Source organism: Theobroma umbraticum, unplaced genomic scaffold, assembly GCF_002168275.2.
Source record: "Theobroma umbraticum cultivar Fairchild unplaced genomic scaffold, ASM216827v3 scaffold_44.0, whole genome shotgun sequence".
NCBI lineage: Eukaryota > Viridiplantae > Streptophyta > Magnoliopsida > Malvales > Malvaceae > Theobroma > Theobroma umbraticum.
The window spans coordinates 5,556,861-5,580,403 of record NW_018397255.1 but is presented as its reverse complement, the minus strand read 5'-3'; the positions used below and the strand labels follow the sequence as shown (position 1 = coordinate 5,580,403).

General features: G+C 33.9%; 4 protein-coding genes and 1 non-coding gene across 6 annotated transcripts in view; 1 reads left to right on the top strand and 4 right to left on the bottom strand.

Moving 5' to 3' along the window:
• Positions 1 to 999: 999 nt before the first annotated feature.
• TRNAR-CCU (transfer RNA arginine (anticodon CCU)) lies at positions 1,000 to 1,072 on the bottom strand. The gene has a single exon. It is a non-coding gene; the product is annotated as a tRNA-Arg (tRNA).
• A 221-nt stretch (positions 1,073 to 1,293) lies between these two features.
• Positions 1,294 to 5,078, bottom strand: LOC110429362 (uncharacterized). Its single transcript, XM_021445373.1, has 9 exons — positions 4,868 to 5,078; positions 4,632 to 4,779; positions 3,892 to 3,972; positions 3,697 to 3,785; positions 3,524 to 3,598; positions 3,140 to 3,201; positions 2,973 to 3,032; positions 2,308 to 2,481; positions 1,294 to 1,638 (listed from the first exon to the last, which is right to left on the bottom strand). Exons 2-9 carry the CDS (start codon positions 4,752 to 4,754, stop codon positions 1,556 to 1,558), a joined length of 747 nt encoding a protein of 248 aa, XP_021301048.1. The 5' UTR covers positions 4,755 to 4,779; positions 4,868 to 5,078; the 3' UTR covers positions 1,294 to 1,555.
• Positions 5,079 to 7,519: 2,441 nt separating this feature from the next.
• LOC110429361 (Splicing factor, CC1-like protein) lies at positions 7,520 to 14,335 on the bottom strand. Its single transcript, XM_021445372.2, has 13 exons — positions 13,598 to 14,335; positions 12,922 to 13,000; positions 12,727 to 12,783; positions 12,092 to 12,147; positions 11,019 to 11,250; positions 10,542 to 10,628; positions 10,378 to 10,455; positions 10,148 to 10,231; positions 9,926 to 9,990; positions 9,660 to 9,855; positions 9,464 to 9,552; positions 8,456 to 8,570; positions 7,520 to 7,794 (listed from the first exon to the last, which is right to left on the bottom strand). The coding sequence occupies exons 1-13, from the start codon at positions 14,140 to 14,142 to the stop codon at positions 7,759 to 7,761; spliced, it is 1,719 nt and encodes a 572-aa protein (XP_021301047.1). The 5' UTR covers positions 14,143 to 14,335; the 3' UTR covers positions 7,520 to 7,758.
• A 1,000-nt stretch (positions 14,336 to 15,335) lies between these two features.
• LOC110409472 (protein LIKE COV 2-like) lies at positions 15,336 to 20,503 on the bottom strand. The gene is made up of 7 exons (XM_021418823.2): positions 20,099 to 20,503; positions 19,176 to 19,228; positions 18,971 to 19,080; positions 18,264 to 18,431; positions 17,551 to 17,648; positions 16,094 to 16,220; positions 15,336 to 15,714 (listed from the first exon to the last, which is right to left on the bottom strand). Exons 1-7 carry the CDS (start codon positions 20,213 to 20,215, stop codon positions 15,614 to 15,616), a joined length of 774 nt encoding a protein of 257 aa, XP_021274498.1. The 5' UTR covers positions 20,216 to 20,503; the 3' UTR covers positions 15,336 to 15,613.
• Positions 20,504 to 21,979: 1,476 nt separating this feature from the next.
• LOC110408916 (4-hydroxy-tetrahydrodipicolinate reductase 2, chloroplastic-like) overlaps positions 21,980 to 23,543 on the top strand; it is a 5,308-nt gene continuing 3,744 nt past the window's right edge. Inside the window, exons 1-3 of one of the 2 annotated variants that reach the window (XM_021418060.2) lie at positions 21,980 to 22,188; positions 22,547 to 22,755; positions 23,512 to 23,543. The exon at positions 23,512 to 23,543 is cut by the window's right edge and continues 206 nt beyond it. In XM_021418060.2, the coding sequence (XP_021273735.1) occupies positions 22,552 to 22,755; positions 23,512 to 23,543 (236 nt within the window). In that variant the 5' untranslated portion in view covers positions 21,980 to 22,188; positions 22,547 to 22,551. Of the gene's footprint in view, positions 22,280 to 22,546; positions 22,756 to 23,511 lie in introns of both variants that reach the window. The other variant, XM_021418061.2, reaches the window with a different exon arrangement.

The window sequence follows — 23,543 nt, the reverse complement described above, 5'->3', positions numbered from 1 at the left end:
GATCAGTGATAACCTTGTAGAGTTCTGCTCGGCTATATGTGAAAAAGAGTAATAAGCAAATATTACATAAATTTGGATCCAAATGCATGTATAGACATAAAGTTTTTGTTTTCTTAATTTATTTTTAAATTTTTATTTCTCTGAATTGGTATTGCCATTTGCATTATCCAAAAATAATTAATGAATAAAAGTTTTAAACAAATAAACTTTTATATTATAAAAACAAATGAATAGAATCAATTCTAATCACCGTGTAATTTGATATATATATATATATATATATCAGATTAAAGGTTTCAAGTTCAAAATATTTTTTTGACAAAGTTCAAAGTTTTGAGTTTAAAGTTGTTTATAAAATTATGAGATGGGCAAAACCATAAAAGCAAGGAGAATTATTGTCTTCCAACATGTATCGGAATCAATGAAATGTATATTAATTGTTAAATATTTTAAGAGATATTGAATGGAGATATATGTGTAAATTTTGAGAAATAGTTTTGTGGAAGCAAAATTTATTTTGTGATTTATTTACAAAGTTATTTGATGTATACATTTGAGTGTTCATCTGTGACACGTACAAGATAGAAGATAACCCTCTCTCATATTTGATTTTATGTTGACTGGGTTTAATTAGTTTATTATTATTATTTATTTGATTGATAATTAGTTGCCTTATATGAGTTAATTTTGCCAATCATGGATGAAAACTAACTTGATTAAACCATTGATTACATGTACCTCAAAAAAACCATCAATTACATCCATTTCTAATTGAATTTGATTAACTTGATTAAACCATTGATTACATGCACCTCAAAAAAACCATCAATTACACTAGACTAAACACTAAGAGGTACTAAGAAACTAAATTAAAAGAAAACATTAAAACAGTACTAGATTACACTAGACTAAGCAATAAGTAGTAAGGTACTAGATTAAAAGAAAAACGTTAAAACAGTACTAGATTAAAAGAAAAACATTAAAACAAAACAATTCCTTCGCGCCAGATAGGGGTCGAACCTACGACTTTCTGCTTAGGAAACAGACGCTCTATCCACTGAGCTACAGGCGCTCACTACGCTGGTAAATAGCTTCTAATTAATTAACCTCATAATACTTCCAAATCACACATCACTTCCCAACCATTTTGCTGTTTTCAATTCAAATTCCAGTAGATTTTATTTTCTAAACAATCATGATTCAAATACAAGATGTAAGTTCCATACAGAAAAATTGAGGTATAATAGGTTGAGGTAAAACTGGGAACAAAAAAAAATGGGATCCTGAACCACGTTAGCATGCAGATGTATTGAAATTAAGAATAAAAAAAAAAGGTTGTGAAAATTGTACAAAGACTTGTCAGAGAATCACTGAAAAAAACATTCCTACACCACAATTAGAAAATGACAAAACTGCAAGCACCATGGCTGCTACACTCCCACTACTTGAAATGAACGACTCCTCTCTTAAATATTGTCAACTTCATGAAGACACAAGTAGAGCAGGCATCCACATATCATGTTCAGTGCCACACCAACTACAAGATGTCTGCTTCTCAAGCAGCGTTTGCTTGGACTGGTCCATCTGACCTAAAGTAACGACCACGCCCACGGCTCCTTCCCCTGCCCCGACCACGCCCTGTTAAAGTTGAAACTTTTTTGCAAATGTTAGCTCCCATGACTAACAAACCTAAGATCAGCCAAACAAGCATGATAAAATGCAAATCATATAGTGCCAACAACATTAGAAAAAGTATAACAAACAAACACAAACACAATATAGTATAAACCCATCGCATATAATAGTCAAAAAAGGATGGCATGTCATATCAAAATCAAAGTATTTGGTGTCTGCTCTTCGTAGACATTTTGTGATAGCCGGTTCTTGCTTGGGAGAATTGCATGCTCTTCATTATTCCAACTTTATCATTTGCTCATTTACTAACATGTCAGCAAAGGAAACTTTTGAAACATGAATTACAGCAAGGTGCATAGTTTTCCCCAAGACAATGGTTCTATGCTAAAGAAAAATATATAATGCAAAAGAAACAGCAAAGTACTTGAATATTGCAACTATGTTAATTAAAAAACCATTTGGCATAAGCATATAATACAAAATTACGCGCTGAATGGCATATTGCCTGGAAAGAAGCTAGTTAACCTAGCTAAAAGATGAACTTGAACATTAAAATTATGTGCACCACTTCCAAGGTATAAAAGTGAAACATTCATTTCTCACTATTCAAAAACAAGATAGCAGTGAACAAAAACAACATACTTCCAACTCTGATTCAAAGCACAAACTTACCACGGCCTTGGACATGAGGTGCATCAGACTCACCATAGCCATAGTATCCTCCAACACCATAGCCTCGTCCTCGACCTAGGAAAGAACGACCTCTTCCACGTCCTCGACCTCTGCCGCCAAAACCCCGCCCACCATCCCAACCATCACCATTATATTCCCCAACTCCATGATTTCCTGTATCCATCAAAGAGGCAGAACACATCCAATGAGCATATTTATCAAGTTATACGACAGGATACAACATGATGGCTTCAAAAGTGCTGCAATTAACAAGAGGAACCTCCATTGCAGTTTCAAAGAGAGACGGAGGGAAACGAGAGTTTCTTTCTTCCCCTTTTTTTATTTTAATTATTTAAATGCTCTAGAAAGTGCACATATTGTCAACAAAACTACAAAGAATGGATGCAAAGATATACCAAAGATCAATGCAACAATAAACCAAAATAAAACGATACATAATGGCCAAAGAAAAAGTAAAGGAGATGCATGCTTTTCACATCAACTACGCACAAAAAAGATGTAATTTGATGACCCTGAATTTTGATGCACCATTAGGGCCAACGAAATTGCTTTTGTGATAATGATTCTAAATATAATTAGTAATAGAAAAGAAAAGTGGACATATTCAAATTGAAGACCTTATATGTTATAGTAGCAAGAAATACCTCTACCCCTAACCCTTCCTCGACTACTTCGTCCCCTTCCTCGTGTCCTTGGTGAAGCCTCTGAAATTAGACAACATCAAAATATTAGATATTACTAATAATTCTCTTCTTTTTTTTACCTTCTTTTGATAAGTACTGGTTTGTTAAATCAACAAAAGATTGCTTACCTACATCGTCTTCAAATTCATTTACGGGTTTCACTTGATCAGCCGGAAGAGGAGGTTGATATCTGCATTTTAGGAGTAAATAGATCAGACCTAAAGAATCACAGTTCAAAACCAGAGAACAGAAACTCAAAAGTATTAAATATTTCTCAATGAAAGATTGGAATTCAGTAATATAAAGATAATCCATATTACATATAAAAAAAGGAAAGTAAGAGGCAATTCCTCAGGAAAGTAAAAAAGGACAAACGGTCACCATAAGTGCATCTTAAAATGTCTAGATCCAAAGAAAGAAATTTGACAATCACATTCTAACAATTAAAAATAAGTGGGACCAGACAATACTTTTGTCTCAAATGTAAACAAACTTAGTTCTCAGTTATTTACCCCGTGGAGGATGTATCCAGTTCCTTCTTCGATAATGTAATGGTGATCATTGAAACATGACGAGTAGTCTCCAGACTGTAATAAGACAGAGAACCAATCATCCTGATTTCTATGCTCTAAAAACATGGCATCGCAGGAACTTAGTAGAATAAAAAAAGTCTGCTGTTTCATACGGAAGGAGGCCTTCCTCTAGTGGTTCCCACATGTCTGTTATATCAGTTGATCCAATTGAGGTATTCTGATGAAGATCAGCTATTCTCCTCTGAAAACACAAACTTTAATATAAATGATAAAAAAAAAAAAAAGGACATGCGTATATACTTGTTCACATGGGTCTGAGAGGAGAGAGAGAACCGTCTTCAATATACCTTGATCAGCTCTGCAATCATCACAGTCTTATTAATGGCTCTGCCCATTGCTTTAAGAACAATCTCACTGGACCCTTTCTCCTACACAAAATGCATTCATCAATAAAATTGAATAGAGAAAAAAATTTGCAGAACTGTCAACAAAATATCATGGCTAATCCAGCACAAAAGTCAAAAAAAAAAAAAAAAGGACCAGAGCAAATACGATTTAACTTTGCTTTATCAAGAATTTTAAAAACAAATTTCTTTCTCCCCACAAGGCAAATTTCAAAGGAGATATTTTTCTAGTAATTTAAAATTGCAATATTACCGAATAACCAGAATTAGCTTCCAAAAGCATACTATTTGAATTGGAGAACAAAATGAAATTTCCATTAATCAAAATTCGAAAGATCTCTTCAGCCTGTAATAATAACCCATTGCTATTGGCAGACCGAAAATATGTTAACTCACACGAGTAGAACCCGTTCAATGGAACAGAGTCCACCATTAATATCCTACATAGGCCGTTTGAGGATGTCCCGGAACACATTTTATTACGATATCGTTACTCCACTCTTGTTTCTCATAACCTAAATACCACCATAAAAGTGCACTAACGTATAAATTGTCAAAAATTACAGCTTCATAGATCTGCTCATTCTTCAGAACGCATTTAACCCCAACAATTACATTACATAGTAATATATTTTTGTTGAAACAAAGTAAAATACGAGGAGCGAAAAGAAAGAGCAAGTTACTTGGAGGAGAGTGGTGGCATAGGTAATATAGTTCCTCATTCTGCCCTGAGTTGTTATCCTAATTTCATTTTCGTTGATGGGAGTCTCTGCTTTGGGCTTCTCCACCCTCTGGTACCTATCCATCTGCTTTTCGTTCTACTTTTTTCCCCTTCGCCGTTTTCCCCAACCAATTTAGGAACAAAACATCAAGAACAAACCAATCAAAAACGAAAACATTTGGGGGTTGTTGGATTTACCGTTATATGCAGAGCAAGAGAGTGGAACAGAAACTGAAACCAAACACTCTTTGTTTAAATTAAGCCAAAGAGGTTTAGCAACTGCAACCCAATCTCTGTGTATCTGAAGTTTGAATGGGAATAACAACAGTAATAAAGAAGTTTAAGGCACAGGCGAAAAGCTCGGGTCGCGTGCAACAGTTTTCCTTTTTGTTTCGTTTTTATAATATGAGAAAATGCGCAATATGGAAGCTTGGGATTTTCAATTTTGTTAAAAGTTAACGAAATTCAGTTCTCTGTGGTCGCGGTCTTCCCGCCGATTGGACCGCTCTCTCCCATCGCATTTCAAAATGGATTAGCCCCGCTTGCTCCAGCTCAGCCCATCCACCTCAGTCCCCACTCTTTTAGGCTTTAAGCCCATTGTATTTGAACATGGCTTCGAGAGTAAGGTAGTGATAAATTATTATTATTATTATTATTATTTAAAATAAAAATTGATATTATCTCTCGAAGAGTTGGAATTCGAATGCTGAAATGAATGGGCTAAAATTTATAAGACACAGGGAGAGATACCTCCAATTATGAAGCTCAATATCACATATATCGAAAATAAAAATTAATATTAATTTTTATAGTAGAACTTAGAATGTACAAGATATAGTTTGAGCTTAAAATTCTTAAATATTAAAAAAAAAAACCCAAAGAATAATATTCTGACTATATACGCAATTGTTCATCTTGCTCATGAACAACCACATTTATGGATACTGAACAAGAATGATAAAAAAAAAATTATTTTTTATTGTTATTTTTAATAATATTTTTTATTTTTATAAGTGAAAAACAATTTTCATATAAAATATAAAATCAAATAAAAATTAACTTTGATGTATGTGCATCAAGTGGTATTATTGTTTTGTCTTATTTGGCGTGAGGTGATACAAAGATGAAAAATATATTCCACAAATATGTTTGTAAAAAGGATTTTCGTTATATTAAATTCGTAAATTAGTTGGTTTAAGCTAGACATGGAGAAAGGGAGACCAAATGAAGTGTTTTTGTGATCTTTATTACTTGGATACTGATGAATCAGTTTCCGTCTATTAGGTTTACAGATAGAAGAGGATCAAACAAGAATCAGTTGCCTTTAACAAACTACATTTGTAATTGCAACTAGTTGTTAAGATTCTTCCTTGACGATGATGGCCATGGTTGCGTGGGAGAGAATTCATGGTCAGCGAGGTATTTTCCAACTGCATACAACAAAATGTGAATGTAAAGATGAATTTGACAAAGGAAATAAGATGTGCTTCCTATAATTAATTCTGATTTCAAGAGCTTGTGTTCTCTGTGAGAGCGAAAATGGGATCAAAAAAGAACCCAAGTAATAAGAAATGATGGAGTACCTGCATCATTGTACTTGGGGGCGAAAGGACTGTCATCAGGAGGAGGGCAACCATAAAAGAATTGGCAGGCCAATTGACATACGAAACTTCCAGGCCGATCACAATGCTCTAACCCACACTTGTCCAAACATGTTGCTTGACCTGTTGTTTGTGCCTTTGCTTCTTCAACCACGTTCAACAGTATCATTATACACAAACACAAGCTTACAACCATGCTTTTCTCCATTTGTTTTTCTATTTAACAATTAAAATACAAAAATCTTTCTCAAAAAAATGTTTCAAAATTTTCAAGTACTCAGATTAATTTCCTGTTCAAAGAAAATTGATCGAGTACTTGAATTAATGTCTAATTTTTCTGAAAAGAAAAAAAAAACAATTAAATTATCAGCATTCTTTGAAATAAAGATGGGATAATATACATATGAAACATGTTTATATTTAGTTTTTCTAAATTTTCTTATTGTTTCTTCCTTAAAGATCTCCTTAAATTTCTCTCTCCCTTTCTTTAAAAGGTGAACCCATCTTCAGAGCGTCTGATTTTTTTAGTTTGTATCTATTTTTGACAACTTTATTAACATATTGTCATCAATTTTATAGATGCACCACATTTGGGTTTTCTACTTGATGAAAATATAAAAATTAGGGATAGCCCTTTTTGTTCAAAAACAAAAGATGCGCCATCGTGGCATCACTGGTAAGGAGTTTACCTGCCCAAGACCAAAACAAATTTTTTTATTTTCAATGAAAATTCGACATCAGTATTAATTAACATCAGCGTTGATACAAAGAAAAACGATTGAAACAAAACTAGTAGTTATTAATTAAACCAAAATTAATAATTGTTAACGGTACAATCTAACTACATATATCTTGACTTGTTTAATATTAATTTTAGTTCTTAGTTCAGAATCACAATCTAACTACATATATCTTGACTTGTTTAATATTAATTTTAGTTCTTAGTTCAGAATCATAAATGTAAAACGTACTAAATCTATCGTTTTCTAGTTCAATTGGGATCTTAATTTGAAATTCTTCTTGTATCTCAGAAAATCATTAAAAAACACACTTCAGAAAATACTTGTATAACAGATTAACTCTTTTTTTTTTTGTTTTATCATTTACGAGGAAAATCAGTTTAAATTTTTTTAAAAGAATGATTACTCTCAAATTATTATGTTTCCTTGTCCATAAACTTGCCCAACGAGCAAGCTATAAACCCAAAGATGAATTTGATAAGGAACAACCGTACCAACAAGCAGAGAGGTGATCTTAAATGAATATTTTTTGGATGGCACCAATTACAAGGCAGACTCATTACGCATATTACAGAAGCAATAAAAGTTAAAGAAATATATTATCTTATATTTAGATATCTTGTATGAATATAAAATTCTAAACTCAGGACAAAACGAGTTCAGAAATAAACCTACCCTCTAGACATCAGAAACATCCACATTGAAAAATATCCTAATTCAATCCTGCAACTGAAACACTGAAAGCTGTTCAACCATTGAACCTTGCTTCATACTCGTGTGGTTGCTGCAAAAGTTTCAAGAAATGTTAATTTATAATATAAATTACAAAATTACTCAACTAAAACAGAGCATCAGTCACCCCTAGACCAGAAGACACCAGAAAACATACTAGAGCGAATCACACTAACAGGAAATAGTAATAACTCCTGCACTGCGTCCTTAATCATCCCTAAAGACACATACAGCTTTTAAGTGATAGTATCAGCTAGTTTCAGCTGATGAAGCTTCAATGATAATTAAGAAACTAAGGTCCATTCCAACTCTAGTAAAGGTTAAGAAGACCATGAAAGTGGAAAGCAATTATAGACTGAAAATGAAAGTTGAAGATATTTGGTTGCACAGGAATGTTTGAAGGTTGATACAGAAACATGAGTTACATTATGTTTTCATGTCTGTTTACACGATTCTAGGTATCAGCATATAGAACAGTTGTAGTTCTATCTGAACAACTTTGGCAAAAGCCTGCACAGCCTACCTAAGGAGGTCAAATTCCCAGATGAATTTGCAGAAAGAAATTCTTTAAACACCAGGATAATGAACTTAGAAAATTGACTAGAGACAGATCTTCATATAACTTTTATAGGGGCTTTATGTGCACTAAAACAACTTAGACAGAGAGAAAGGGCCATACACAAGCCAGAGTTAGGTTGGAAAAACATTTTTACCATAAAAAAGGCTGATATTGATCGGCCTGCAAACCATCTCATGTGCATTGCACGTTGAGCTTTGCCCGCTGCTTCTGCAGAGTCAAATCGAAGATACACGCAACCGGCACTGTTTCTGTATAAAAGATGAGAAGGTGTTATACAGAAACACACTTAGCATTAAGCTGCAGTCAGGAAAAGGCAAAGCAAATACTTCTTTCCTCATAAAAGTTCATTACAATTTTCAATTGTTGACATAAATTGAATTAGGAAATCTGACAAGTTAAAATTATTAAAGCCTACAAAAGCTTTACAATATAAAAAAATGCCATTAGTCATTGATTGGCACCTAACCGAGCATTCTGAAATGACCACCAAAAGTATGTGAATTCCTACCTTGTAGCCAAGAAAGGTCAAATACCACCAGATACACAACATGCATAATCGCCATACACTTGCACATGTATTTCTAAATAGATTCTTAAAACAATACAAACAGATTAATAGACCTAAAATATGTGCGCATCCTTTGCATTTTATAGCCCTATATTTCCAGTCTATAGAGCAACTGATTGAAGGATACAGATTTCAGTATCAAGATCCATTCATAGTCTTCTCAAACATTATTACAGTGAAACACAGGTAATATGGTAATTAGGAATATTCTAATGCAAAGTCAAGCAATCTAAAGGAGCAAATGACTGCAATGGACAAAGGAAGAGGATGGATGTGTCATTAGACTCAATATTTCCTCCCAACTACAGACCATCAAAAAATACATCTTCAATTACTGGTTTATAATTTAACAGAGTTATCAAATAAAGCAAACCAAGCACTAAACTGACAGAACTTTCCCATTTTTCAACTTAGATGAACCATTTGCTGTTTATTCTAATAGATAATTAACAATAAAAATGGCTATAAATTTACTTATCCGCATTTGAACAGCATATTGATGGGGCCAACTACAAAAATGAAATGACTGTAAAACTTATCTTATCCAAGTGCAATAGAAAGTGTAATGCTTACTTGTCCACATATATATGCTTCACCCGGCCATATTTGCTGCATTCTTCTTCAACATCCTCTTTAATTTCCAAATCAAAATCTGGTTCCGTCTGCCACAGAAGTTACAGAAATTTACTACTATGTACAAGGAAGCAAAAAAGAAAGCAGATAAAAAATAACAAGTGAATAGCAAGTTAAGAACAAGAAAATTTCAAACCTCAGTAGCAGGATCAAACATATTCTTCAACAGCAAACACTCACTGGGCTGTCCGATAGGATCAATGGCTGTAGTAGACATGATTGGAGGTAGAATTGGTGCTGGATATGCAGCTTGGCCATTGACAGGCAAGGTAACAGCCTGTGGATTAGGAGCTGACCCATTAAGAAGGGGTACTCCAAGTGAGCCCGTAATGCTGCAAAGTTAAAACATTAGATATATGATATGACTAAACTGTAAAGGACTATTTGAAAGTACAAACCAACCTTGTCGCAATACCAGAGCGATCCAGTTTCTGCATAAGCAATGCTCTTGACTGAGCATTTAAAGCCTGGATAAAAAATTCAAGAGCCAATTAAGCAGAGAGAAGAAGAGCAAGAAACAAAAAAAAAAATCATTTCCTAAGCAACTACTATTAAAATGTGACAAACTGACTACAAAACCAATATTCATTAAATACTAATATGTTAATATGCTTTTCAACTCACCAACCCACCACCCTCATCATCATCAAAGTCAGCAGATTTTGCTGCAGTATCTTGGGTACCAACATGATCTGTCACAGATGAAACCTATATGCAAATTTAACCACAAAGATGTTAATTTGGAAGACAACAAGCCAGTTACTGTCAAAGAAGAACAAACATACAAAACTGACACAGAAATTACACTGCTATAATCACATAATGCTACAAGCACATGAAATTAACAAGCCTACCTTAATGGTTCGACCAGCAATCTCAAGTTTTCCATTCAATGCACTTTGAGCAGCTTTTGCATGCTCAAGTTGAGCAAACTGTAAAGAACAAACAACAAACAAGTACATACATATTTACATCATACAAGAAAATAAACATTACAAAGTCTTTAGTTATAACTAACCTGAACAAACCCAAAACCTTTGCACTGCCCAGTCTCTAGGTCAAGTGGTAGTTGCACAAGCTCCACGGGACCAAAAGGTTCAAATATCTGAGCCATTAACATATAGTTGAGAAAAGGGTTTGAAATGAATAACAATGATAACAACAAAACTGGATAATGTCAATAGGGGAAAAAGATTTAAAATGAATATCATGAACCTTTAAATAATAACAATGATAATAACAAATGTCAATAGAGGAAAAAGGATAAAGAAAAAAAATCTCAAGCAAATTCATAAAACTATTTGCAGACTAGTTCCTAAGCAACTACTATTAGAATGTGCTCCATGCACAATTTTCTTTTAACAAGTTAACAACCAATCAACAATTAAAGAGCAAGTTTAAAAAGCATCAAAGGACAAATAGTCACCAGTAATTCAAAAACCAAATCAAAACATGGTAACTTCTAACTCTGCTGATGAGCTAATGGTCATATTACCTGTCTAAGCTGCATTTCTGTCATATTGAAGTGCAAGTTCCCCACATACAATTTTCTATCAACCGCTCCATATGGTCCAGCAACACCACCTGAGCCTGCACCAGAAGTATTTGACTGAACAAGATTCTTTTCAGCCTCTGAAGGTTTAACCATCACAGGTTGACCAAGGAGCAGTTGACCAGACAATGCTATTGCCATTGGCACAGACATCACATCATAAAACTCAATATACCTGCAAATTAATTAGTGACTGGTAATTAGGTTCTCCGAAAATATGAGGCAAAAAAGATTACAATCAAAACTTACAAAGCATATAGCAAAGAGAAGTAGGGAAACAAAAACTCTAGTGCAGAGAGCTCATGCTGAGTATCTTTTGTTGAATCTGATGTCTCATGTGATAAAAAAAAGTTAGATCAGCATAAGAAGATTAGGAAAGCAGAATAGCTATCATACATCACAAAAGGGCTAAGAAATGGAGGTTAAGGGAGTAGCCTGTCCTGTTCAATATTAAAAAACAACAAAAAACGAGGAAGGCACCACCTAAACGCTTAGATTATAGTCATGAAACTAAGAATATCAGAATAAACCCTGAAAACTACCAAAAGTCAAAGATGAAGAACCAAGAAAAATCCCAACTCTCCTTTTGAGCCTCAACAACTAAAAATTGAAAAAAAATAAATTACAAGAAAAAGAAAAGGCCTAACCAAGTGTTAAGTCACTAGGAAAAAACACCTTTACCTTAAACAGTAAAGAGTATCTTTAAACCCTTATCATAACCACTAACCAGTTAAGAACCGGAGTAAGGCACCCATGTTTATCAGTTGCCTTTACTGCAAAAAAATGAAAGCAGAAAAGAGGTGGTAGAAAAAAAAATTTAGGTTTATGTCATCTACCTTGTGAACGCAGCATGAATTGATTAAACATGAGTGCTATTCCCATCATCCCTCATCATTATCGCATTGCTAGTGCATTTAAGAATACAGTTAAACTTGATTCTTGAAAGCAAAGATGCTAATACTCATTCACAAAACTGTAAATGAAAGAATAAGTTTGCTCAACATAGAGGCACATACCCAACTCCCTTTGATCGTCTTGAATTCCTATCCATGATCAGACGGACATCCCTCACCTGAAAATGATAAAAGGAAAAAATATGAGATGTAACAGAACATAATAACCTCTGAAAATTAAATATAGGAGGATTCTAGACTTCCAAGCTTCATGATCAAACACCTATCAAGGGGTGTCAGCAAGATTATATTGTTTAACACGTGCTTTTAACTCACCCCACATATATAGTATGTTGAGACACAAGAAACTCATAATAATACTCGTAACTGAAGGCAGAGGAGCTTATACTGCAAGAGGAAGCAGATGTATCTCAATAATATGCTTTCACATCATTCTAAACAGTCTTTCATGCATCAACTTATAGTTATTATCAGATATGTATGAAGACATTAATGAATTTGAAGAAATATTGCATAATATACAAAATGAGATTACTACATACTAGAAATCTCAATAATGAGGGTTTTAATGAAATAAACCTAGTATTCCAAGTGTACACTCAAATTTTCAAAATCATCCCATTAAATTTTCCCAAACCAATTAATGCAGAACCCTGGCATACTTGAAAGCCATGCTGGACAAATTATAACAGAACCTTCAAACAAGAAATGGCAAAACCAAGAGAAACCTGACTAACCTTCCCTGCCTTTGAGAAGAATTCATAGACATCTCTCTCAGTTGCTTTCAGTGGCATCTGTCATCAACCAATTCAAGGTGAAAAGTAATTAATAATTAGTGCAAATGAAAAAAAGCATGTTTATACAAACATAAGTATGACATTTATGCCTAATAATCCTTCAAAAATGAAAGCAGAAAGTGCAATCTGGTCTACCTGGTAAGCAAAAACAGTTCTCTGGTCCCTCTCAGGATCAGCTTCTGGCTCCACTACTTCTTTCTTCTCTTTGAATCTCCTGCAGCGTCCATATTCGTTAGAAAATTCAGATAAACAACTTTAAACGTCAAAATATCAACAAAACCAAGCTCTAAAAATAACAGGTGTGTAAAAATTCACACTAGCACGCCATCCACATCATATCAAAAATGCCCATCCAAGTGGTACAATAGTTCTATAACTGTAAAGGATCAATACAATTAAAAAACCCCCTCACCCCTTTTTTCACCACACAATTACTCAAACGGATGAAAACATACAAAAAAAAAAAGAAAAAAGCATCAACTTCATCCCAAAGGGGACAACCCAACAATTAGAACTTCAAACCGTGGGGAGGTGCGGACAGGTATTATGGAAGGGAGCTACCTCCCTTTGCATAAGCATGCATTTCAGGCTCTTTTTCTAACACTGAGCCACCTATCACTAGTATAATGTGAAAGAACACACATTGGATTACAAAAACACAATGCAAATTTATATTTGCTTGAACTTAGCACTCCTTCAGTCACCTCTACAATCGGCATAAACATTCCAAAACTTCCACATTGGCACTCGAAATTTCAATTTGCACATATAATTTACATATAAAATTAAAAATAAGAAGATAAAAAGATACCTGCTATCCCTGATATCGACGACTTCGCGTTCTCTCTCCCGCTCCCTCTCTCGCTCGCGATCACTCTCGTGTCTCCTCGACCGACTACTGCTTCTCTCTCTCCTCTCTCTCTCTCTTTCCTTCTCCTTCTCCCTTTCCCTCCTCTCTCTTTCCTTTTCCCTCTCTCTTCTCTCCCTATCCCTCTCTTTCTCCTTATCCCTATCTCTCCTCTCCCTCTCCCTTTCCTTTTCCGTCTCTCTACCACTCCTCCTGTCTAAATCCCTATCTCTATCCCTCTCTCTCTCCCTTTCCCTTTCTCTGTCGCGGCTGCTTCTATGCCGATCCTTATCCCGATCTCGCCTCTCCTCGTCGTCCTCATCGCGGCCGCCTCTCGATTTCTTGCTGCTGCTCTTGCCTTCATCTTCATCTTCCTCTCTCTCCCCATCTCTCTTCCTGTAGCTTCTCTCGCTCTTTTCTCCAGATCCTCCTCCGTCTTTCTTCTTCTTCTTCGGATCTTCCTGCTCCTCCACGGTTTTTTCCAAATATTCGTACTCGTCGAAATCCATTGAAAATTCGAAGATGTCAACTCTTCTTCTTCTTCTTCAAGGTATTTGAATTTGGAGCCTTTAAGAAATGATTCGCGGGGTTAGGGTTCGGGAAGTTAGGGTTTTGTTGGGGTTTCGAATTTCGACTGAAGGTTTGCGGGTTTGGTTTAATTTGGCCCTCGAAATCTGGGAAAGGGACTGGGGTGCAATTTTAATAAAGTCCGTGGGTTATAAAGAGAATATGCCAAGTAGTTTGAAGTTAGATGGAAGAGAAACAAGCATCGAGTGATTCCCATTGGCCCAGGTATGTGGACTGGACGAGATAATGCTCTTGCCTTTCATCATCAACAGCAATGTAATGGTAAAATGCATACTCACTCTTCAGTTACGTGATAATTCTTCATTAATCGTACGATACATATAAAATTTTGATAATCCATTCAATAATAAAAATATACAATAAAATCATTGTAATATTCTCGATTATGTTTTTTCTTTCATAAAAAAGTAACAAATGAATTGGTAAAAAATCACCAACCTAATTAATAAAATAAAGTAAAACCTTTGTAAATATATATATAAAGACAAATATATAATTTTCATTTATAACAAATTAAAATTAAAATTTCAATTTATATATTTGAAATTTATCGCTTTAATTTCGACTCATAATTTTTACATGCATGATTCATTTAATTGATGGTTTTTTTAATTGGATTTATGTATATAAAGATATTTGAAGAGATGGCTGAAGTGAAAATTGATCTATTAAATAAATATATATTATTTATATACCAACAATAAAATGTCAAATTTATCATAAAAAATTATAAATCTCTTCTTAAATAAATATAAAAAAGTGTAAACTTTTTATGCGTCAAGTTGCTCGCCACAGCTACCAGCTGGGCCTGTTTCTAAACCAGATTGGACTTAATCCAGACCGATTACGATACTTTATTTTGTCCAACTCCAATGGCCTAACCGTCTTGTGGACGTTCATTTTAATTGAGCAAATATTAGTGTCTAGAAGTAGGCAGCTCTAGATTTTTCTTCTCGTCAGGTAGAACTAGTATAGCTTGCGAGATTTTCTGTTGATACTTAACCCACAGTTATCAATGAAAGAGAGAGAGAGGTGAGAACCAAAGCTACTATGTTATTTTTCTTCGAGTCTTTGCCACAAAAGAAATGCAAAAAAATTGAGAGAGAGAGTGGGAGAGATCCAATATTAAAATATACATTCTCTGTCATGAGTGTTGACTTTTAATAAAATCATAGTATAACATTGTTTATAACATTGATGTAGTAAGAAAATTACACTACCAAACAGAGGTGACAGGCAAAGCTACTATTTATGTAATTAGACAAGTGCAGAAAAATGATTGTATATGCAACCAACCTCATCCAAGGTTGCTGATGCCAAAGAATTTTTTCACGCTTCAACCCAACTCAGGGAAAGTACTTATACAGCTACCTGGCGTCTCTCCCGTACGTCTTACATTATTCTGTTCAATGGAATTCTTTCGTTCTGCCGGGCAACCCTTTCTTGAGGAGAGATTATTTGTGGCATCGTCATACCTCCAGAAACAATTATCTCTGCATTATGACCAAATAAATAAGAACAAAGAAAACATATGGTTAGAAATGAAGTGCACAACCAGTATACAAAACCTAAACTCTTGTTCCCTTTCTCCCCAATCACGGGGACTCCTTTTCCCATGAATTCAACTGAGCCTTAATCTAAACCATATCGTTCAACTATACAAATCCTTTTCTATAGTTAATCTCTTTCTGACATGTACAAACATCAGAAACCAAGAAGCATATCCAAAGATAGCAAGAATAAGAAGAATTATTGTTGGAAGATATAAACACCATTCTTACTTAATTTTCTAGTACTGGCATTCTTTAGTAAGCGTAGAGAAAGACCATGATGACAAGATAAGGAATTCCTCAGAGAAATAGAAAAAAATACCTATGCCTTCTCGAATCGAGAGATTTGGCCTTATGATCTCTTTGGAGTTCACCAGGAAGATATCACCAATGTATAGATGGTTTGTTGGGACAAAAACACTGCATAGCTCTTCATCTTCGTTTTCTCTCTACAATACACAATCAACAAGCAAAATCACTGAGGAACTTGTTGGGAAAAAGAAGACACTCCAGAAAGGAGCATTTTGCTATTACGTGACTCAAAAACCATAACCAAGAGAAGCAGAATTCATTCATATCGGATCTCATAGAATAAGTGGCATAGTATAATCATCCCAGTAAGAGTTAGGATAAACATCCATGAAATGGAAACTGTGTGTCTCTCTTAATTTCAGCGAAGCATATCACAGAACAAACTAAATCATCAGCCACCAATATAGAAAGGGACGAAGAATCTTCACTAGGCTTGCAGATTGTGCTGGAATTTATGCATAATCACAATAGGGAATGCTTCTTATATTTTTTAAGTAATTGAACACACACACCCACCCACCCATTAACACACATACACACACATAAACCCTCCCATCCACCCACACACACCACAGAAGCTTAAATTCTACATAAGAGAAATTGAGGTTCATGGACTCTCTCCCTACGGTTGTGGCTCTGCACTTCTCTCTTACACAAAGGTTGCCTTCAAAAAATATGATGATGTCTCAACCATATTTTATTAAAGACAATGACAATGTAAAGGTTATAAATCACTATACGTTTCGGTTATAAAATGTAGTGCATTTATTTATACAGCTGTAGAGATTTTGGATTGACAATGAAGATTTAAGGTTTTCCAAGTGTGATAAATGTCAACCAATGTGGCAGCACTTTGATAAAAACAGCTCCACTATGACCAAATAGGAACGCTGACAAACCTATCATATTCTAAGCAAACCCAATAAAGTAAATGAGGATTTGTCATCTCTAACACTTTCAAGTTTTAAATTTGTTAATAAAATATTAGAAGCTGTTTTCAGGGAGATAAATATCTTTGAAAATCATATGACAAATCTCCTTCAGAAAAGATCATTTAAGAGATAAGCAAGCTATCACACATTATGCCTTTGTTCCAAAATTCCGAGCACCAGCTAGAGAAAATGATATCTTCAACTAATGTGGACAGATGAGGATCATATCATCAAAGGTCATTCCCATAGAGCATTCCATAACCTAAGACAACATAAGAAATGCTTGTGGGTGGTTACCCAAGAGACCTTTTTTTCCATGCCAATTTGTTTCACAGAGCATATGAAGTCTTATGTACCCAAAGAAAATCCTTAATCATATTCTTTGTTCGTTTAATCAATCAGTAAGCCATATAAGAGGCAACTACACATTTTAAATGCCCTTTGAATAATCCAAGATCAAGTGAGACGCAGAAATGGAATTAACGGAAAAGCAGTGTATGTTAGAAAAAAAAGGAGAAAAATATTAAAATAGTACCTGAAGAATAACAGTGGATGTAATAAAGCCAAATGCATATTCGCCAACACGAGGATGACGAATGATAGCCACCTCCTTAAATGCTGTTGTATTTTGATCTACAGGGACAAAGATGATATCATTGTATGTTTGAAGCAAAATTATAGAGTTGCAAAGCTTTGAAGTGATATAACCATATTGTAAATGTTTTTTTGAAGGATAAGAATAGTGTATGTACCCTTGAACTGCCAAATTCAGAAGCGGCATGAATATAGTCACAGAATATAATACAGGCACAAGCATTAATTGAAGTCAGCCACTCATACAAGTTGTGGCAACAAATTATGAAAACATTGTGAATGCTCTTCTAACAAAACTTTAAACAGCCCCAAACATCATACAAGTTGTGACAACAAATTATGAATGCATTCTGAATGCTATTCTAACAAAAATATAACAGTATATTAACACAGTGGCCTGCTTTCAAGCCAATAAAGCAGAGTACTTATGCGGATGTGTGAAAATACAAACTATAACAGTGTATTAACACAGTGGCCTGCTTTCAAATAAGCAGAGTACTTACGCGGATGAGTGAAAGTACCAACTATAACAGTACATGCATTCACAATCATGGCTCACGAAAATGTGTGAAAGTACTTATGCAGATGCAAATCATTTATTGAACTAAATTTATGACAAAAATCAGATAATCAGAGTAGTTAATTAGGTAAAACCTGGAGATATTGCAGCACTAATTTGTTTTGAGGCTGAGTATATATGCCTGACAAAGGGCATTCGCTTTATAACCCATTCTCCCACTGAGAAAACAGCAGCTCCCATCCATGATGAAACAAACACACCAATAAAGAAGACAAAAAGCAGAGAAGTGATAAATCCCAGTCCTGCACATAGTCATCACAGCTCAGACAATCATTGCTCCGAGCATAAAAATCACTTAAGAGATTTGCATAAAATGCAAGAATGAAAAGAAAGAAGAGTGTTGTTTGATGAAGCAGTGAGTTTTGACATGTAACATATAACAATCATTCCAAATTGATTCAGAAAATTTACAACCTAAAATATGAGACAAATCATAAATGGTTCTTATGATATTTAGAAAAAGGAAAAAGATCTCATTTTTAAAATCCTCAGCCTACAACTTCTAGTAGCACTCTTAATCGCTGTGGAGTTAAAAACCTCAATAGTGATCTTGAGTTCTATCCTTCTTTGAATTTCTTTATAGAACTTCATATGATTATTTGCAGTTTTCTTTTTTGCAATAAACATATATTTTAAAATTATGCAGAAATTTTGGGATTTGACTATAGTAAAGCATACTTACTATATTTTAAAATGATGATAGGAGGCAAGAACCTACAAACTTAGCCATACTTGAATACTCTACAAACATTGAAGCCATGAGTTGAACAGTTAAACATACCAAATATGTCAATACCAAGTTGTTCATATAACGGACTGAAGAAACCATCAACAAACTGAATAAACCACCATGTAATGAAAAATGTAACTGCCACAGGAAAAAGGACCACACTGCAATTTTGCATGTCAAAACATTGTTAGCCTTGAAATATCACAAGAAACAACCAAGCACTGAAAACATTTTGGGAAATATTAAAGCTTTATACCATCCAGTCATGAACTTCTTCGAGACCCAACTCTGGAGAACAAAACAACAAGCCTGAACAATTATTTAAACAGAATGTCAGACTTGAAGATAAAGTTTTTCATTAACATCACAAAAATAAGATTTTAAAAAATAATGATAGCAAAAAAACACTCTCATTGCTTCCATACTTTCCAAGAGTTCATTGAAGCTAGCACATTTTTTTGGGGTTCAAACAATATTATTATAATACCAATAAAGTACTCAAACCTTGAGTCCTTTGTACAATGACTTAAAAATTATTCTTGAAAATTAGAGTGCTTGAATTTCCATAAATTATTTTATGGCTGACATAGAAATGCCAAATGATATAATCATAAAATATATAAGCACAAAATTTATCTTGGAAGCACCAATAGGGTAAGTCCATATCCACGGTCCAATCCATTGCACAGGGTCCTTCAAATTCTAAAACGTGAAACAATATTATCATCCTAACACATCGCTGTTAATTAGTTTTCCATACTCAATATACCAAAACATCATCAAGGAAACATGATTTCCCCTCGTTTAAACACGAGTCAAACCACGGCGGAGACATTCAACAACAATAAAAATTGTGTGGCTATAACTTGGAATTCAACCGGTTCACAGCAAATAAACATAGTAAAGAAGAGATTATGACAAATCTTGAGTGGTATTTGACCATTTTCACTTCCTACATTTCAAATCCACTGTGGTTTTCCTCTCTCGCACTCAATCTTTCGTTAGTCACAAAGTACATCACCTTCAAATCTTCAGTTAAAATTACATTTAAAGTATTAAATTTTAAGATAAGTCCAAGAAAAAAGATTTCAAAACTTGATGGAACGGATCCATGGCTTGGGAAGTCAAGAGTTCAATTTAAAAGCAGATCAAGAAAAGGGTAAAAAGGGAAAAATAGACCTTGCGAGTGGATGAATTGGGGGAGCTAGGTGGAGACTTAGCCGGATCTTCGGGATCAACACCACCATTTTCGGCTTGGCTCAGTGGAATCGACGTTGATTCTTTCTCTTCCGCCATTAGCTTTTCCTTTTGTTCAGTTGTGTCACTGAGAGAACAAATCTTGACTGAGAGAGAGTTGTTGGGAGTTGGGCGTGAGAGAGAAAATGAAGGGAATTTTATTTTTTAGAGCTTGTTATTAATCTTGTCTACCCTCTATTAAATAAAGAGAGTGTTACTAATTTAATTAGGTGGCTTGGATGATAAGGAAAAACGAGTGAATGGAATTAGGGAGAGAGAGTTGGGAGCAAAGCCAATCTTTGCATCCTCAAGCAATGCCATGTGGCGCGTTGGGTTGGGGTTGTGGTCGCCTTTGGTTTCTCCTCGGCAAAGCAAATAATCTTTTGTGGCAGCATCCTTCACAAAGGTTTTTCCTCCAATGATAAAGAATAATTTAGGTTGTGATTACTCATGGCATTTATTATTTGCTATTCTTGATAAAAGAGATAATTTTAAATTATTAGCTCTTTACCAAGGGATTGCTTAAAAATAAAAAATTTTCAAAAAGAAATTGTAGCAAATTATGCCATTCTACATTTGATATAAGTATTATATGATTAAATTCTGCAATTAGTCCATATACTCTGTCAAAGTAGTCAATTTAATATTTGTATAATAATTTGTAAAATTAAGTCTTTTATTTTTTAAAATTTATAATATTTATCCAATCATTAACAATGTTAAAATTTTTCTGTTATTTATATTGACATGGTGTTTAGTTATATTGGTGTGATATTCTTTTATTGATATGATGTTGAATCTAATGACATCATAATAATGTTTTGACATTTTCACAACTAATACAATGATAGTGCTAACATAGTGTGACCAAGTATTAATATAAAATTTATAAGTGCTAATATGGAATTATCCAATATGAAGTTACCATGTGAAATTTATTATTATCAAATGGCAAAAAAAAAAAATCTAACTTAACAAAATACTATCTTGTTAAGATGATTAAAAAATCTTAATAAGTTTTATGTTTAAGACGTGCTTAGGTTGTTTAGGCCTTATTTCCATTTGATAGTAATAAATTTTACATGACAACCTTACATTCGATAATTCCATGTCAATACGAATAAAATTCATGTTAGTATTTTGTCAAGTTATATCGACATTATCATTGCATCATTCGTGAAAATGCCATATGATCATTAACACATAATCATATATTCAAATTTAATTCACATTAGTTAAAAATGTCATGTTAACACAATCAAATGCTATTTTAATAGTATAATAAAAAAAAATTAACATTGTCAATAGCTGAATTGATGTTTTTAATTTTGAAACATATAAAACTCAATTTTATTATACAATGACTAAATTCACCATTTTGACAAAGTATATAAATTAATTGTATAATTTGATCACATCATAAAGAGGAAATAAATAATATTAGAGTCGTATTTTATAAATACTTTTTAATTGAGTCATGTATATATAATTTTGATATATAAGAAGATTATTAATTTATCTACAGTGAGATTTATGTGTTTTATTTAAATATATTATTTTATAAATTTAGTAAAATTATTAATTTATCACTTTGATCTTAAGTTGGAATCAATTAAAAATATTGTTTAATTAAAATTATTAATTTATAAAATATTAATTCATAAAGATTTTAGTGTGTATATAAAACAATCAATACATTTTATTTTTTATGCATTTGATGAGTCTGAAAAGCCATTTGTTAATATTCAATTGTCACGGGGGTTTTATTGGACAAACAAAATTATAAAGACAAACGATGAAAAGTATAATGTCTAACTTCAAACAAATTGGGTTTTCTCACATTCTCTCTACTGCCTCCATCTAGTCACCGCCACATTCGTTCTGCCCGGCGGCCCTTCTTCATCTGTCTAACTCCGAACGAACTGCGTTTTCTCACATTCTCTCTTCTTCATAGTAACTGCCTCTATCTTTTTCCCGGGGGCCGCCACCGCCACATCCGTTCTGCCTGTCCGCCCTTCTTCATCAGCGTTCCAGTTCGTCACTATTTCTCTTGCTCCTGCTCAGTGCTTGCTTTTCGTACAGCATTAGCTCTTTACGTTTTTGTTTGGGCTCTTTTTTTTTTTGGTAGAAATCCTTGCATTTTCATTTATATTCTGCTATTCTGTTCATTTCAACTTAAATTCTTGAATTATAATTAATTTTAAATTTTGGTAATTTTAACTGGTTCTATTAATGTTGAATGTTCATTTTAAATATCTTAAACCTTAAATCCTCCTTCTTAGTTAAGATACTTCACTAACTTATCTAGTGGAATTTCTAACTGTGAGATGCTTGTAATCGAGCTTTGACATGAAGGTTTTTATTTATTTAGTTAGTTGTTTATTTTGGCAGTCAAAATGGCTTCTCTGCTTAGAGTCTCTGCCAATGGTTTTCGTTCTGAGAAGTTACCATTGTTATCAAGAGGCAAAAGAACACAAGGTATTGCTGCAAAGAAAGCAGCTTTTCGTTGGGTTCCAGTTGCAATGTCGTTATCCATGTCTACCACAGCCATTCAACATAACCAGAAATCAACTTCACTGGACCTCGCCATCCCAATCATGGTACCATCTTCCTTTTTGTTCAAGAAGAAAATTTTCAATGCAATGTGCTTGAATTGGATTGATTTGTCTATAAGTTTAGATGGAGAACATTGTCAGTGGAACTAATTCATGAATTTTTTTCCCTCAAAGCTCTAAACTGATAAATGGCAAACAAAGCATCTTGTTTTCTATAGACATATTTTTTTTATCTTGTGTGCATTATTCAATCAACAAAACTTTAACCATACAACACAGATAGCTACTTCAGGGATAACTTATTTGCAATCACTATTCCACTTTTCCGAGTTATGTTAATTTGAGCATTCCCTCTAGGTATGGGGCTAGGAAATACATCAAGGTTATTAAATTCTGTATTGTTGCTGGTACTGGTTTCTTGGATTCTGACAACAGGGAGTAGGTAAACTTGTCTTCTTAAGGGTAGGATGTTACCAAACTTACCTAGGAATTGTAGTAATTGGTGCTTAATCTCTTAGCTGTATAGTAAATGTGATTATTACAGCTCAAATGTCAAATGTGCATAAATAAACTCAGTTTAAATCTTGGTTTGAGGCTACATATTGAAAGCCACCTTTTTGTCTATGACAGTCATCATTTCTTTTTGCTCTATGTTGCTTCCACAACTTGATGTTCTTTTGAGTTTAGAGGACAACATGCTACACTTGCAAAATGTAGTTATTATTCCTTTTTATAAGAATGATGTCCATATAACATGGCTTGATAATCACTTCATTACTTTTGGTTTTCCTTTATTTGTAGGTAAATAGTTGTACTGGCAAAATGGGAAAGGC